Here is a 15452-nt window from a genome sequence, read left to right on the forward strand (position 1 = left end):
CAGAGTGTTTGCCGGGCTCTGATATGGTATTAGCCGAGCTGGCCTATTGACGTGGACTGGATACTGGAGTGAACGAGTATGGTTGCCGACATTTAATGGCATTTGTACCAAATTTTGCATGATACCAACAAAAATTGTTCGTATATTGAATTACAGGTCTCCCACGTGACGTAGATCTACTGCGCTGCCGTCCGGTGGATTTAACGTTCCGCATCAACTGTCCTACGGTTTTCTTTGATTCTATTTTCGATGATTCTACGACGAATGTAGCTAAATTTGTCCGTTGCTGGTGTATCATCAATAAGAGTACGCATCTCTAGTAATTTTGCCGGAGGTACGCTTGCAAGTACTATGTTGGATTTGGCTGTATCAAAGTAAAAACGTGAGGCTTCAAACCAAAACTCCAACGAGTAAAAGTGAGCCTCAATGCTATCCTCCGACATCGCAGGCAGTGGAATTCGTGGTCTAGTATTTTGCGGTGGAGACTGTTCCACGTCGCTATAAGTATCCGCCGATGATCTCCTTTTTATCATTTTCGCAATTTAACTATTAAAAAATAATTTTTTTTTGTCTGGGGTCACCAATGTAGACACGTGCCATCTCTTTGACAGTTCTATTCGAAAATTGCTTACTTTAATTTGTGAATATTTTGACTTGAACGCGAATATCTCGAAAACTATAAGCCTCTTGCGGCTATATATATATGCATATATTTTGTGGAGAGCATTTTCTATCTGCCCATACCCACTTTAGCACAGAATTCGGAGTTAAAGTTTTTCCAAAATCTAGATGATGAGTTGGTAATTGATTACTTATTTTATATTCCATTTAAATAAAATTGAAATTCTTACGGTTTCCAAACGAAGTGAGTGAGTGGTTTTTGTTTGAGTGAGAGTGTTACAAGTACTGTTACTTTTTCCAGTTTTGGTTGTGTCAATTGTTACAAAAACCAATTACACTGTTACGTCATCTTCTGACGAATTTTTTTTGGAATGAGAAGAAGGGGCATAGAAAAATAGCATGGGATGTAAGCGTTAACACCTTTTTTTAATTCGTGAAATATGCTTAATTTGTTAGTTTCTGCGTGAATTTATTTTTAGTGAAATTAATATAACAATCTTGCGTTGAAATATTCTTCTTCTTCTTCTTCTTAATTGGCATAGACACCGCTTACGCGATTATAGCCGAGTTAATAACAGCGCGCCAGTCGTTTCCTCTTTTTGCTATGTGGCGCCAATTGGATATCCCAAGCGAAGCCAGGTCTTTCTTCACTTGGTCCTTCCAACGGATTGGAGGTCTTCCTCTTCCTCTGCTTTCCGCGGCGGGTACTGCGTCGAATACTTTCAGAGCTGGAGTGTTTTCGTTCATCGGGACAACATGACCTAGCCAATGTAGCCGCTTACTTTTAATTCGCTGAACTATGTCAATGTCGTCGTATATCTCGCACAGCTCATCGTTCCATAGAATGCGATATTCGCCGTGGCCAACGCACAAAGGACCATAAATCTTTCGCAGAACTTTTCTCTCGAAAACTCGTAACGTCGACTCATCGGTTGTTGTAATCGTCTAAGCCTTTGCAGCATATAGTAGGACGGGAATTATGAGCGACTTATAGAGTTTGCGTTTTGTTCGTCGAGAGAGGACTTTGCTTCTCAATTGCCTACTCAGTCCGAAGTACGACTTCAAAGTTATGACTGTCAACAGTGGCGTGAGAGCCAAGTCGATTAGTGCGACGACTGTTTGTTTGATGACAGGAAGTACTGAGGCCGATGATATCAATATCGCTACCAGCTGTACATTCTTATAAAAGATTGTACCTGCTCGATTAAGTTCTGCACCTCGAATTATTTTCTCCTGCAGCAGATAGAAGAAATCGTACGATAGGGAGCCGCATTGTCTGTAACCTCGTTTGGTATCGAACGGCTCGGAGAGGTCCTTCCCGATACTGACAGAGCTTTTAGTTGCTCAACGTCTGTTTACATAGTCATATTAGTTTTGCGCGGATACCAAGTTCAGACATCGCGTCATAAGAAGAAGAGGTGGTGTGTGTCGATTCTCCTTTCACGGGTCTTTTCCAAGATACGGCGCATGCTGTATATCTGGTCGGTTGTTGATTTTCCAGGTCTACAGCCACACTGGGATCGCCTTTTTGTGGATTTGACAGAGTACACTTAAATTCCAATCGTTGTGCATGCCTTCGTCCGACCATATTTTGCAAAGAAGATGATGCATGCTCCTTATCACAACTTCGTCGCCGTGTTTGAATAGCTCGGCCGGCAATCCATCGACCGCCGCTTTGTTGTTCTTCAGACAAGTAATTGCTATCCGAACTTCTTCATGGTCGGGCAATGGAACGTCTGCTCCATCGGATGCGCCTTTTCCTGGCGTTGTACGTTCAGTGCTATTCAGCAGGCTGGAGAAGTGTTCCCTCCATAATTTAAGTATGCTCTGGGCATCGGTGACTAGATCACCTTTGTGGGTTCTACAAGAGTATGCTCCGGTCTTAAAACCTTCTGTAAGCCGCCGCATTTTTTCATAGAATTTTCGAGCATTACCCCTGTCGGCCAGCTTAAAGCTCTTCGTACTCACGCATTTCGGCCTCTTTCTTTTTCTGTCTGCAATCGTGTCTCGCTTCCCTCTTCAACTCTCGGTATCTATCATATCCCGCACGTGTTGTGGCCGATCGTAACGTTGCGAGGTAGGCAGTCTGCGACACGCCACTCCTCGTCGTACCAGCTGTTCTTTTGCATTTTTCGATAACCAATGGTTTCGGTTGCAGCTGTACGTAAGGAGTTTGAAATGACGTCCGACAGTTTCCTTATACCGAGTTGTTGACGAATGCCCTTAGAGAGCAGGAGCCGAGTAGAAAATCGTTCGACTGTCTGTTGTGATCATGGGCGGCGTTTACTCTGGGTATGGTGGGTAGTTGTACCCACACATTTTTTGAAAAATTTCAATGGCTTCAACTCAATAATAAAAACAAAGTAATTTGTAGCATTTGCAGTGAGTCGTGCGAAAAAAAACTTACGATTAAATTTGATTCTCGTTCCAATCAATCCAAACATGCTTGGGTTGACGAAGGTTTCAACAATTGGAAGCACGCGGCTGAGAGAATAAAATCTCATTCACTAAGTGCATTACATATTGAGAGCGTTGAAAATTGAAGGAGTGTTTCAACTAAAAATGTTGTACAGAAATTATCAACTGCACACCTGAAACAGATGATGGAGAATAGAACTGCGCTCCAGAAAATATTTAGTACCTTGTTAGTTCTAAATGCTCGAGCAGAAGACGTGCCAGAGCTAAAATCTTGGTTGAAAAGAGATGGCTTCAAATGGTTTCACCACGATATTCAAAACGAAATCTTAGACCTAATGGCCAATGCTACTTTGACCCCGATTATGGAAGAAATACGAAACACAGAATTTTTCTCAATTTTATTAGATAAAACTGCAGATGTCGCAAGTGTTGAGCAAGTGTCCATTTGCCTAAGATATGTCGCTGAAGATATGATGCCAGTGAATATTTTGTCGGTTTTTTTCAACACCGGACACAAAGTCCCAAATTTTATTTAACCTAGTTAATGCAGTATTGGCGCAATATAAATTACCTCTTTCCAAACTCAGAGGTCAATTCTATGATGGTGCTTCAAATGTTAGTGGTAAGATTTCTGGGCTACAGAAACGCATTCGTGAGGAAGAGCCTCGGGCTTTGTTTGTTCACTGTAACGCACACAACCTCAACCTTGTTGTTCAAGATTCGCTACAAAAAATTAATATTGGTCGAAAATTTATTGGAATAATTAAAGATCTAATAAACTTTGTTCGAGATTCTCCTAAACGCTTGGACCAATTTAAACAATTTTAGAATGAAACAGACCAAAAAAAAGACATTCTTTTGCCTATCTTGTAGCCAATTGTCCGACTAGGTATGTCAAAATAAATTTGTGTATGATTTTATTTTAATATATTTTATTTTTACTATTTTCTTCATTACAGATGGTAAAATCCCTGAAGGCTGTTAGAGCGAATTACGCTGTATTGCTAAAATTGTTTCTTTGTCGATCTACGGATAAAGAAATAGACAATTCTGTGTCAGCCAAAGCGTTAGGGTTTTTTGAGTTCATGGCATCGTTCGAATGCTTTTTTATGTTAACAATGATAATCGAAATTTTTAATCGCATCGAAATATTGAACACCGAACTCCAAAAATCAAACCTTTCTGTTATTGACTCCTACAAAAAAGTGAATGCTGTACGTGCAGTTTTGGAAGCTGCTGGTGAAACCAAGTTTGAAGAAGATTGGAAAAAGAGTATGCAAGGCGCTGTCGAACTTGAACTTGATGACCCTATGCTTCCTCGTCAACGCAAAATAAGTAAATGGCTCGAGCAAGGCACAAGCGAAGCCCGTATATATTTAAATCGCCTGAAGAATATTATAGGAAACAGTTCTTTGAAGTGTACGACCAGCTTATTGAGTCCCTCAGAAGTCGATTCGAAAATGATTCTGCTCAATATTTCAAATTATTGGAACAATTTGCATTGTGCGCAACAGAAAATGTGGATGAAGTCCTTAAATTTTATGACAAAGACTTTGACAAGGAACGAGCGACAGAGATATGTTTTGGCAACTCTGTCCTTCGAAGATTAAAATCTTATTTACGCTCAACCATGCTCCAGGACAAGTTAAATAATGTGGCTATTTTGCACGTTTACGCAAATGAAGCATCAAAATTAGATTTAAATTTGTTAATGGATAAGTTTATAGCAAAATTGAATATAGAAAAACTGTTTTTGCAATAAATACATACATTTTTTTGAATTTTTTTTTTATTTATTCTACCCATCCGAAATTTACATGAACCGCCGCGCCTGGTTGTGATTGCAGCTTCTCGACGTCGAACCTTCCTTGTGTTTGTTGACATGCGTTTTTTGCTGCACAGAGACGGGTGCGAGTCTTGGCTGTGACAAGATAGTGGTCCGAGTCGATGTAAGGACCTCGGAGCATAAGTACGTCTAGAACACTGGAGACGTGTCTTCCGTCTATAAAAACATGATCGATCTAGTTGGTGGCTTTTCGATCCGGAGGCAGCCAATTAGCTTGATGTATTTTCTTATTCTGGAATCTAGTACTACAGATAACCATATTTCGGGCCCCGGTGAAGCCGATCAGCCTCAACCCATTTGGGGATGTTTCGTCGTGGAGGCTAAATTTACCGACCGTAGTGCCAAAGATACCTTCTTTGCCCACCCTGGCGTTAAAGTTGCCAAGCATGATTTTGACATCGTAGCGGGGGCAGCTCTCATAAGTGCGCTCCAAGCGCTCATAGAAGGCATCTTTAGTCACATCTTCCTTCTCTTCCGTCGGGGCGTGGGCGCAAATCAACGATATGTTGAAGAACCTCGCTTTAATGCGGATTGTGGCTAGACGTTCATTCACTGGAGTGAATGATAGTACTCGGCGACGGAGTCTCTCTCCCACCACGAATCCCACACCAAACTTGCGCTCCTTTATATGGCCACTGTTTTATTGGAAACAAAAAAAAAACAATGGCTGACAGTGATAATTTAGAAAGTGAAAGTATGCAGCCTACAAAGAAAGCAAAATTAGACGACGACACACAATCAAGTCATCAGTAAGTAAATTATATTTTTTTATTATTAATGTGTGCATTTATCTACATTAAGCACGTGTATATATTTAAAAAAAAATTAACTAAAAAAAGTAGGAATATTTATTTAAATTATTAATTAAAAATAAAATACAAATAAATTAATTATTTAATATTGAATATTATTATATACTAGCTGACCCCGCAGCCGTTGTCCTGCGTGAAATTATGTGTTTTGAAATGAAAAGAAAAAAAATCATATTTTATTGATAATCATTTATGTATTTGCTATTTGTCTACATTTTTCTTCAATGTAACGCAGCTTGATAAACAAAATTTTTTTGTTTCTGTTCCGGTGCGTAAATATACAGAGAAGATGGTTTTCCAACTCGTGAGCACGCCACGTATATCTGGCCGTGTGAAAAACATAGCATTTCCAAATTTATGGCACCCACTATGCGACTATCCTGTTGATCGTCATCTTAAATTCAATTTTCACTGGAAACGGAATACTTTTGACCTGAAATGGCAAATCAGAACTCAAAAAAAATCCGTAGAATCAAGCATTCTGACCCTTATATTTGATAGGTGCGTCACAATCAGATTGCAATGGTGGGGTGACATACCAGGCCTCTCCAAAGAATTTAGAAATTCCACTGGTAATTCACGGTGTCGTCTTCATTGTCAAGACGATCGATCGATTTGTATGACCGCAAGTCTCCTGGAATTTGACTTTGAATTTTCCAGTTTAAGTCAACAACATAGGTATTTGTGGCAGCTAACATTGCCCGTACACTCAAGGAATCGTACTCACGACAATTTGGCCAATGTTCATATAAACATTCGTGATGAGTCCATCTTTCGTGAATTGATAAACGGCAAATCGGATTGATATCAGACCACGGGAAGTATCAACCAGTATTGACCCATTTCCAATTCTTAGCGTATGCAATGTAAAATGTCTTCGGCAATGTAATTTCGGTCGTATCCCATAACGCGGATTTGAAGGGTGATCATCGCGAAATGTGTGCGAACTTCAGTGGCATTCGAAGTAGCCATCGCATTGTCTTTGTAATTGCTGGCTAGCTTCTCAAAAAGTTGCATACACCTTACCATTCACAGTATGCAATGACTCAAATGAATTTGAACCGCGTACATTAATCAATAGCAACCGAAGGTAAAAACAATCGTCGTTTTTCAGGTGGATTGTGTAAATTCGTTCTAATGCATTAGTTGAGAACACACCTGGATGTCTATGACCATGTATAATATCAATGTATTTCGAATAGAGCAATGTTCTCGCAAACGGATCACTGACGGAAGTTGAGAAAAAACTCGCCAGTGTTAATTTTGTTGCTGGTGGTGTTTCTGTTGACTGTACTGTATTCTCTGGGTTGAAATAGACTCTTTGGTCATTCTCCAAATTAACTTCGAGACGCACAACAGTCGGAAAACGTTCATGAATTGCAAAAGAAATATCCTATAAAGCGCTTTATTTCAGTTCACGTATCGACCGTATCGTTCAAAACCACTAACCGCCATGTTGCTTCCTATGGTGACGTATTTACAAACGTATTTTATCGATTACACCAAACTACAATACACAACATTCACATGACTTTAGAATGTGAATTAGACAATAGTGGCGAATATGGTACGATCCATGTGTTGTCAACTTTGATGTGTTGTTAACTTCGATATTTACGCCTCTAAATTGAATGCTAAATGTCTGCCATTGTCGTCTGGTGAGCAACGCCGATAGAGTGAATATCCATCATTTCCAGTTTGTGTTTCCGAAAAGCACATGGATAATATTTCGTGCATTTATTGTCAGACATACATACCGAAGTGTGATTGTGGTGTCCGCAAGGTCCATGTACCTTATTGGTTTTCATCACTTCGTATAATACTGGATCTTTCTTTGCATCAGGAATTGCCACATGATTGAATGATTTCATCAATTTGATCTGGTGTGACAATCATCCACCATCCAAAAAAGAATGTGTGCGTGCGCAAACCTTTCTTTTGCCACTCAACAGAGTACATCTAGCATCTAACAGCACCATATATATGTACGTTGCTTCAAGATAAAGTCCATGAAACATCGTAACTGTTGTTTGAAAAGTCGTGCTGTGACGTCGTGACGATCGCTTGCTTATTGACCGCGATCCATAATTCCGCACGTATGTCACCGCATCCTGGGAGTACTTCTTGCCTTGCCTTGTCTTGGGCAGCCATACTTTGATGGACCGATATTAGAGCGACCTCTTGGTGGCTTCGTAACAAATTTCAACCTGCAATTGACCTCTTTGTGTAAAGTTTTCACTGAATAATTTTCAATAATTTTTCTTTTGAATAGCCGGAATAAAAAAGCAAGCGACCGAAATTGAACTATTCAAATAATTTACAAATCAAAATATTGAAAAACAAAACAAACAAAAATTGGAAAAAAAATGTTTATGAAAAAAGTTACTTCTTGGAATTATCCGGAATTTGACTTTGAATCTTCCAGTTTAAGTCATCAACATCGGTATTTTTGGCAGCTAACATTTCGCGTGCACTTAAGGAATTATAGTTACGATAATTTGGCCAATGTTCGGATAAACATTCGCCATGAGTTCGTCTTTCGTGAATTGATAAGAGGCAGATGGAATTGATAACAAACTACCGGAAGTATCAACCGGAATTGACCCATTTCTAATTATTAGCGAATACAATGTAAAATGTCTTCGACTATGCCATTTTTGTTCGTATCCCATAATAGACGCGGATTTGAAGGCATTTGCATTCCAGTGATTATCATTGTGATTGCTGGCTTGCTTCTCAAAAGGTTGCACGCACCGTATCATTCACAGTACGCAATGACTAAAATGAAGTCAAACCGCGTACATTTATCAATAGCAACCGAAGGTAGAAAGAATCGTCGCCAAAAAGAACGCCAACCGATGTTAGCGCGACCTCTTCGTGGCATCGTGACAAATTTCAATCTGTAATTTAAAAATCATAACATTTTCACTGAATAATTTTCAAAAATTTTTGAACAATAAAAAATTGAAAAAAAATTTGTATGGAAAAAATTAACTTTTTGTGAAATATTTTGTCGGTTTTTTTCAACACCGGACACAAAGTCCCAAATTTTATTTAACCTAGTTAATGCAGTATTGGCGCAATATAAATTACCTCTTTCCAAACTCAGAGGTCAATTCTATGATGGTGCTTCAAATGTTAGTGGTAAGATTTCTGGGCTACAGAAACGCATTCGTGAGGAAGAGCCTCGGGCTTTGTTTGTTCACTGTAACGCACACAACCTCAACCTTGTTGTTCAAGATTCGCTACAAAAAATTAATATTGGTCGAAAATTTATTGGAATAATTAAAGATCTAATAAACTTTGTTCGAGATTCTCCTAAACGCTTGGACCAATTTAAACAATTTTAGAATGAAACAGACCAAAAAAAAGACATTCTTTTGCCTATCTTGTAGCCAATTGTCCGACTAGGTATGTTAAAATAAATTTGTGTATGATTTTATTTTAATATATTTTATTTTTACTATTTTCTTCATTACAGATGGTAAAATCCCTGAAGGCTGTTAGAGCGAATTACGCTGTATTGCTAAAATTGTTTCTTTGTCGATCTACGGATAAAGAAATAGACAATTCTGTGTCAGCCAAAGCGTTAGGGTTTTTTGAGTTCATGGCATCGTTCGAATGCTTTTTTATGTTAACAATGATAATCGAAATTTTTAATCGCATCGAAATATTGAACACCGAACTCCAAAAATCAAACCTTTCTGTTATTGACTCCTACAAAAAAGTGAATGCTGTACGTGCAGTTTTGGAAGCTGCTGGTGAAACCAAGTTTGAAGAAGATTGGAAAAAGAGTACGCAAGGCGCTGTCGAACTTGAACTTGATGACCCTATGCTCGTCAACGCAAAATAAGTAAATGGCTCGAGCAAGGCACAAGCGAAGCCCGTATATATTTAAATCGCCTGAAGAATATTATAGGAAACAGTTCTTTGAAGTGTACGACCAGCTTATTGAGTCCCTCAGAAGTCGATTCGAAAATGATTCTGCTCAATATTTCAAATTATTGGAACAATTTGCATTGTGCGCAACAGAAAATGTGGATGAAGTCCTTAAATTTTATGACAAAGACTTTGACAAGGAACGAGCGACAGAGATATGTTTTGCCAACTCTGTCCTTCGAAGATTAAAATCTTATTTACGCTCAACCATGCTCCAGGACAAGTTAAATAATGTGGCTATTTTGCACGTTTACGCAAATGAAGCATCAAAATTAGATTTAAATTTGTTAATGGATAAGTTTATAGCAAAATTGAATATAGAAAAACTGTTTTTGCAATAAATACATACATTTTTTTGAATTTTTTTTTTATTTATTCTACCCATCCGAAATTTACATGAACCGCCGCGCCTGGTTGTGATTGCAGCTTCTCGACGTCGAACCTTCCTTGTGTTTGTTGACATGCGTTTTTTGCTGCACAGAGACGGGTGCGAGTCTTGGCTGTGACAAGATAGTGGTCCGAGTCGATGTAAGGACCTCGGAGCATAAGTACGTCTAGAACACTGGAGACGTGTCTTCCGTCTATAAAAACATGATCGATCTAGTTGGTGGCTTTTCGATCCGGAGGCAGCCAATTAGCTTGATGTATTTTCTTATTCTGGAATCTAGTACTACAGATAACCATATTTCGGGCCCCGGTGAAGCCGATCAGCCTCAACCCATTTGGGGATGTTTCGTCGTGGAGGCTAAATTTACCGACCGTAGTGCCAAAGATACCTTCTTTGCCCACCCTGGCGTTAAAGTTGCCAAGCATGATTTTGACATCGTAGCGGGGGCAGCTCTCATAAGTGCGCTCCAAGCGCTCATAGAAGGCATCTTTAGTCACATCTTCCTTCTCTTCCGTCGGGGCGTGGGCGCAAATCAACGATATGTTGAAGAACCTCGCTTTAATGCGGATTGTGGCTAGACGTTCATTCACTGGAGTGAATGATAGTACTCGGCGACGGAGTCTCTCTCCCACCACGAATCCCACACCAAACTTGCGCTCCTTTATATGGCCACTGTTTTATTGGAAACAAAAAAAAAAAACAATGGCTGACAGTGATAATTTAGAAAGTGAAAGTATGCAGCCTACAAAGAAAGCAAAATTAGACGACGACACACAATCAAGTCATCAGTAAGTAAATTATATTTTTTTATTATTAATGTGTGCATTTATCTACATTAAGCACGTGTATATATTTAAAAAAAAAATTAACTAAAAAAAGTAGGAATATTTATTTAAATTATTAATTAAAAATAAAATACAAATAAATTAATTATTTAATATTGAATATTATTATATACTAGCTGACCCCGCAGCCGTTGTCCTGCGTGAAATTATGTGTTTTGAAATGAAAAGAAAAAAAATCATATTTTATTGATAATCATTTATGTATTTGCTATTTGTCTACATTTTTCTTCAATGTAACGCAGCTTGATAAACAAAATTTTTTTGTTTCTGTTCCGGTGCGTAAATATACAGAGAAGATGGTTTTCCAACTCGTGAGCACGCCACGTATATCTGGCCGTGTGAAAAACATAGCATTTCCAAATTTATGGCACCCACTATGCGACTATCCTGTTGATCGTCATCTTAAATTCAATTTTCACTGGAAACGGAATACTTTTGAACTGAAATGGCAAATCAGAACTCAAAAAAAATCCGTAGAATCAAGCATTCTGACCCTTATATTTGATAGGTGCGTCACAATCAGATTGCAATGGTGGGGTGACATACCAGGCCTCTCCAAAGAATTTAGAAATTCCACTGGTAGTTCACGGTGTCGTCTTCATTGTCAAGACGATCGATCGATTTGTATGACCGCAAGTCTCCTGGAATTTGACTTTGAATTTTCCAGTTTAAGTCAACAACATAGGTATTTGTGGCAGCTAACATTGCCCGTACACTCAAGGAATCGTACTCACGACAATTTGGCCAATGTTCATATAAACATTCGTGATGAGTCCATCTTTCGTGAATTGATAAACGGCAAATCGGATTGATATCAGACCACGGGAAGTATCAACCAGTATTGACCCATTTCCAATTCTTAGCGTATGCAATGTAAAATGTCTTCGGCAATGTAATTTCGGTCGTATCCCATAACGCGGATTTGAAGGGTGATCATCGCGAAATGTGTGCGAACTTCAGTGGCATTCGAAGTAGCCATCGCATTGTCTTTGTAATTGCTGGCTAGCTTCTCAAAAAGTTGCATACACCTTACCATTCACAGTATGCAATGACTCAAATGAATTTGAACCGCGTACATTAATCAATAGCAACCGAAGGTAAAAACAATCGTCGTTTTTCAGGTGGATTGTGTAAATTCGTTCTAATGCATTAGTTGAGAACACACCTGGATGTCTATCTACTGGATGACCCTGCTTTCTGCGCAACTATTTCTTCGATGATGAATCCCATGTATAATATCAATGTATTTCGAATAGAGCAATGTTCTCGCAAACGGATCACTGACGGAAGTTGAGAAAAAACTCGCCAGTGTTAATTTTGTTGCTGGTGGTGTTTCTGTTGACTGTACTGTATTCTCTGGGTTGAAATAGACTCTTTGGTCATTCTCCAAATTAACTTCGAGACGCACAACAGTCGGAAAACGTTCATGAATTGCAAAAGAAATATCCTATAAAGCGCTTTATTTCAGTTCACGTATCGACCGTATCGTTCAAAACCACTAACCGCCATGTTGCTTCCTATGGTGACGTATTTACAAACGTATTTTATCGATTACACCAAACTACAATACACAACATTCACATGACTTTAGAATGTGAATTAGACAATAGTGGCGAATATGGTACGATCCATGTGTTGTCAACTTTGATGTGTTGTTAACTTCGATATTTACGCCTCTAAATTGAATGCTAAATGTCTGCCATTGTCGTCTGGTGAGCAACGCCGATAGAGTGAATATCCATCATTTCCAGTTTGTGTTTCCGAAAAGCACATGGATAATATTTCGTGCATTTATTGTCAGACATACATACCGAAGTGTGATTGTGGTGTCCGCAAGGTCCATGTACCTTATTGGTTTTCATCACTTCGTATAATACTGGATCTTTCTTTGCATCAGGAATTGCCACATGATTGAATGATTTCATCAATTTGATCTGGTGTGACAATCATCCACCATCCAAAAAAGAATGTGTGCGTGCGCAAACCTTTCTTTTGCCACTCAACAGAGTACATCTAGCATCTAACAGCACCATATATATGTACGTTGCTTCAAGATAAAGTCCATGAAACATCGTAACTGTTGTTTGAAAAGTCGTGCTGTGACGTCGTGACGATCGCTTGCTTATTGACCGCGATCCATAATTCCGCACGTATGTCACCGCATCCTGGGAGTACTTCTTGCCTTGCCTTGTCTTGGGCAGCCATACTTTGATGGACCGATATTAGAGCGACCTCTTGGTGGCTTCGTAACAAATTTCAACCTGCAATTGACCTCTTTGTGTAAAGTTTTCACTGAATAATTTTCAATAATTTTTCTTTTGAATAGCCGGAATAAAAAAGCAAGCGACCGAAATTGAACTATTCAAATAATTTACAAATCAAAATATTGAAAAACAAAACAAACAAAAATTGGAAAAAAAATGTTTATGAAAAAAGTTACTTCTTGGAATTATCCGGAATTTGACTTTGAATCTTCCAGTTTAAGTCATCAACATCGGTATTTTTGGCAGCTAACCTTTCGCGTGCACTTAAGGAATTATAGTTACGATAATTTGGCCAATGTTCGGATAAACATTCGCCATGAGTTCGTCTTTCGTGAATTGATAAGAGGCAGATGGAATTGATAACAAACTACCGGAAGTATGAACCGGAATTGACCCATTTCTAATTATTAGCGAATACAATGTAAAATGTCTTCGACTATGCCATTTTTGTTCGTATCCCATAATAGACGCGGATTTGAAGGCATTTGCATTCCAGTGATTATCATTGTGATTGCTGGCTTGCTTCTCAAAAGGTTGCACGCACCGTATCATTCACAGTACGCAATGACTAAAATGAAGTCGAACCGCGTACATTTATCAATAGCAACCGAAGGTAGAAAGAATCGTCGCCAAAAAGAACGCCAACCGATGTTAGCGCGACCTCTTCGTGGCATCGTGACAAATTTCAATCTGTAATTTAAAAATCATAACATTTTCACTGAATAATTTTCAAAAATTTTTGAACAATAAAAAATTGAAAAAAAATTTGTATGGAAAAAATTAACTTTTTGTGAAATATTTTGTCGGTTTTTTTCAACACCGGACACAAAGTCCCAAATTTTATTTAACCTAGTTAATGCAGTATTGGCGCAATATAAATTACCTCTTTCCAAACTCAGAGGTCAATTCTATGATGGTGCTTCAAATGTTAGTGGTAAGATTTCTGGGCTACAGAAACGCATTCGTGAGGAAGAGCCTCGGGCTTTGTTTGTTCACTGTAACGCACACAACCTCAACCTTGTTGTTCAAGATTCGCTACAAAAAATTAATATTGGTCGAAAATTTATTGGAATAATTAAAGATCTAATAAACTTTGTTCGAGATTCTCCTAAACGCTTGGACCAATTTAAACAATTTTAGAATGAAACAGACCAAAAAAAAGACATTCTTTTGCCTATCTTGTAGCCAATTGTCCGACTAGGTATGTTAAAATAAATTTGTGTATGATTTTATTTTAATATATTTTATTTTTACTATTTTCTTCATTACAGATGGTAAAATCCCTGAAGGCTGTTAGAGCGAATTACGCTGTATTGCTAAAATTGTTTCTTTGTCGATCTACGGATAAAGAAATAGACAATTCTGTGTCAGCCAAAGCGTTAGGGTTTTTTGAGTTCATGGCATCGTTCGAATGCTTTTTTATGTTAACAATGATAATCGAAATTTTTAATCGCATCGAAATATTGAACACCGAACTCCAAAAATCAAACCTTTCTGTTATTGACTCCTACAAAAAAGTGAATGCTGTACGTGCAGTTTTGGAAGCTGCTGGTGAAACCAAGTTTGAAGAAGATTGGAAAAAGAGTACGCAAGGCGCTGTCGAACTTGAACTTGATGACCCTATGCTCGTCAACGCAAAATAAGTAAATGGCTCGAGCAAGGCACAAGCGAAGCCCGTATATATTTAAATCGCCTGAAGAATATTATAGGAAACAGTTCTTTGAAGTGTACGACCAGCTTATTGAGTCCCTCAGAAGTCGATTCGAAAATGATTCTGCTCAATATTTCAAATTATTGGAACAATTTGCATTGTGCGCAACAGAAAATGTGGATGAAGTCCTTAAATTTTATGACAAAGACTTTGACAAGGAACGAGCGACAGAGATATGTTTTGCCAACTCTGTCCTTCGAAGATTAAAATCTTATTTACGCTCAACCATGCTCCAGGACAAGTTAAATAATGTGGCTATTTTGCACGTTTACGCAAATGAAGCATCAAAATTAGATTTAAATTTGTTAATGGATAAGTTTATAGCAAAATTGAATATAGAAAAACTGTTTTTGCAATAAATACATACATTTTTTTGAATTTTTTTTTTATTTATTCTACCCATCCGAAATTTACATGAACCGCCGCGCCTGGTTGTGATTGCAGCTTCTCGACGTCGAACCTTCCTTGTGTTTGTTGACATGCGTTTTTTGCTGCACAGAGACGGGTGCGAGTCTTGGCTGTGACAAGATAGTGGTCCGAGTCGATGTAAGGACCTCGGAGCATAAGTACGTCTAGAACACTGGAGACGTGTCTTCCGTCTATAAAAA

At 38.5% G+C, this 15452-nt stretch overlaps 2 protein-coding genes across 5 annotated transcripts in view; both read left to right on the forward strand.

Annotated features, from left to right (window-relative positions):
• The window catches only part of LOC125776358 (uncharacterized), a 41328-nt gene extending 28760 nt beyond the window's left edge, over positions 1-12568 (forward strand). For 3 of the 4 annotated variants that reach the window (XR_007421651.1, XR_007421653.1, XM_049448114.1), the window contains one exon: positions 3999-6133. Coding sequence is in view for 1 of the 4 variants with exons in the window: in XM_049448114.1 (XP_049304071.1) it covers positions 3999-4649 (651 nt within the window). In the remaining 3 variants the exon portion in view is untranslated. Of the gene's footprint in view, positions 1-3998; positions 6134-9178 lie in introns of those variants that run through there. The other variant, XR_007421652.1, reaches the window with a different exon arrangement.
• The window catches only part of LOC125776324 (uncharacterized), a 369137-nt gene that overhangs the window by 224794 nt on the left and 128891 nt on the right, over positions 1-15452 (forward strand). The gene's annotated exons all lie outside the window — the stretch shown is intronic.

Source organism: Bactrocera dorsalis, chromosome 2 (genome assembly GCF_023373825.1).
Source record: "Bactrocera dorsalis isolate Fly_Bdor chromosome 2, ASM2337382v1, whole genome shotgun sequence".
NCBI classification, from domain to species: Eukaryota; Metazoa; Arthropoda; class Insecta; order Diptera; family Tephritidae; genus Bactrocera; species Bactrocera dorsalis.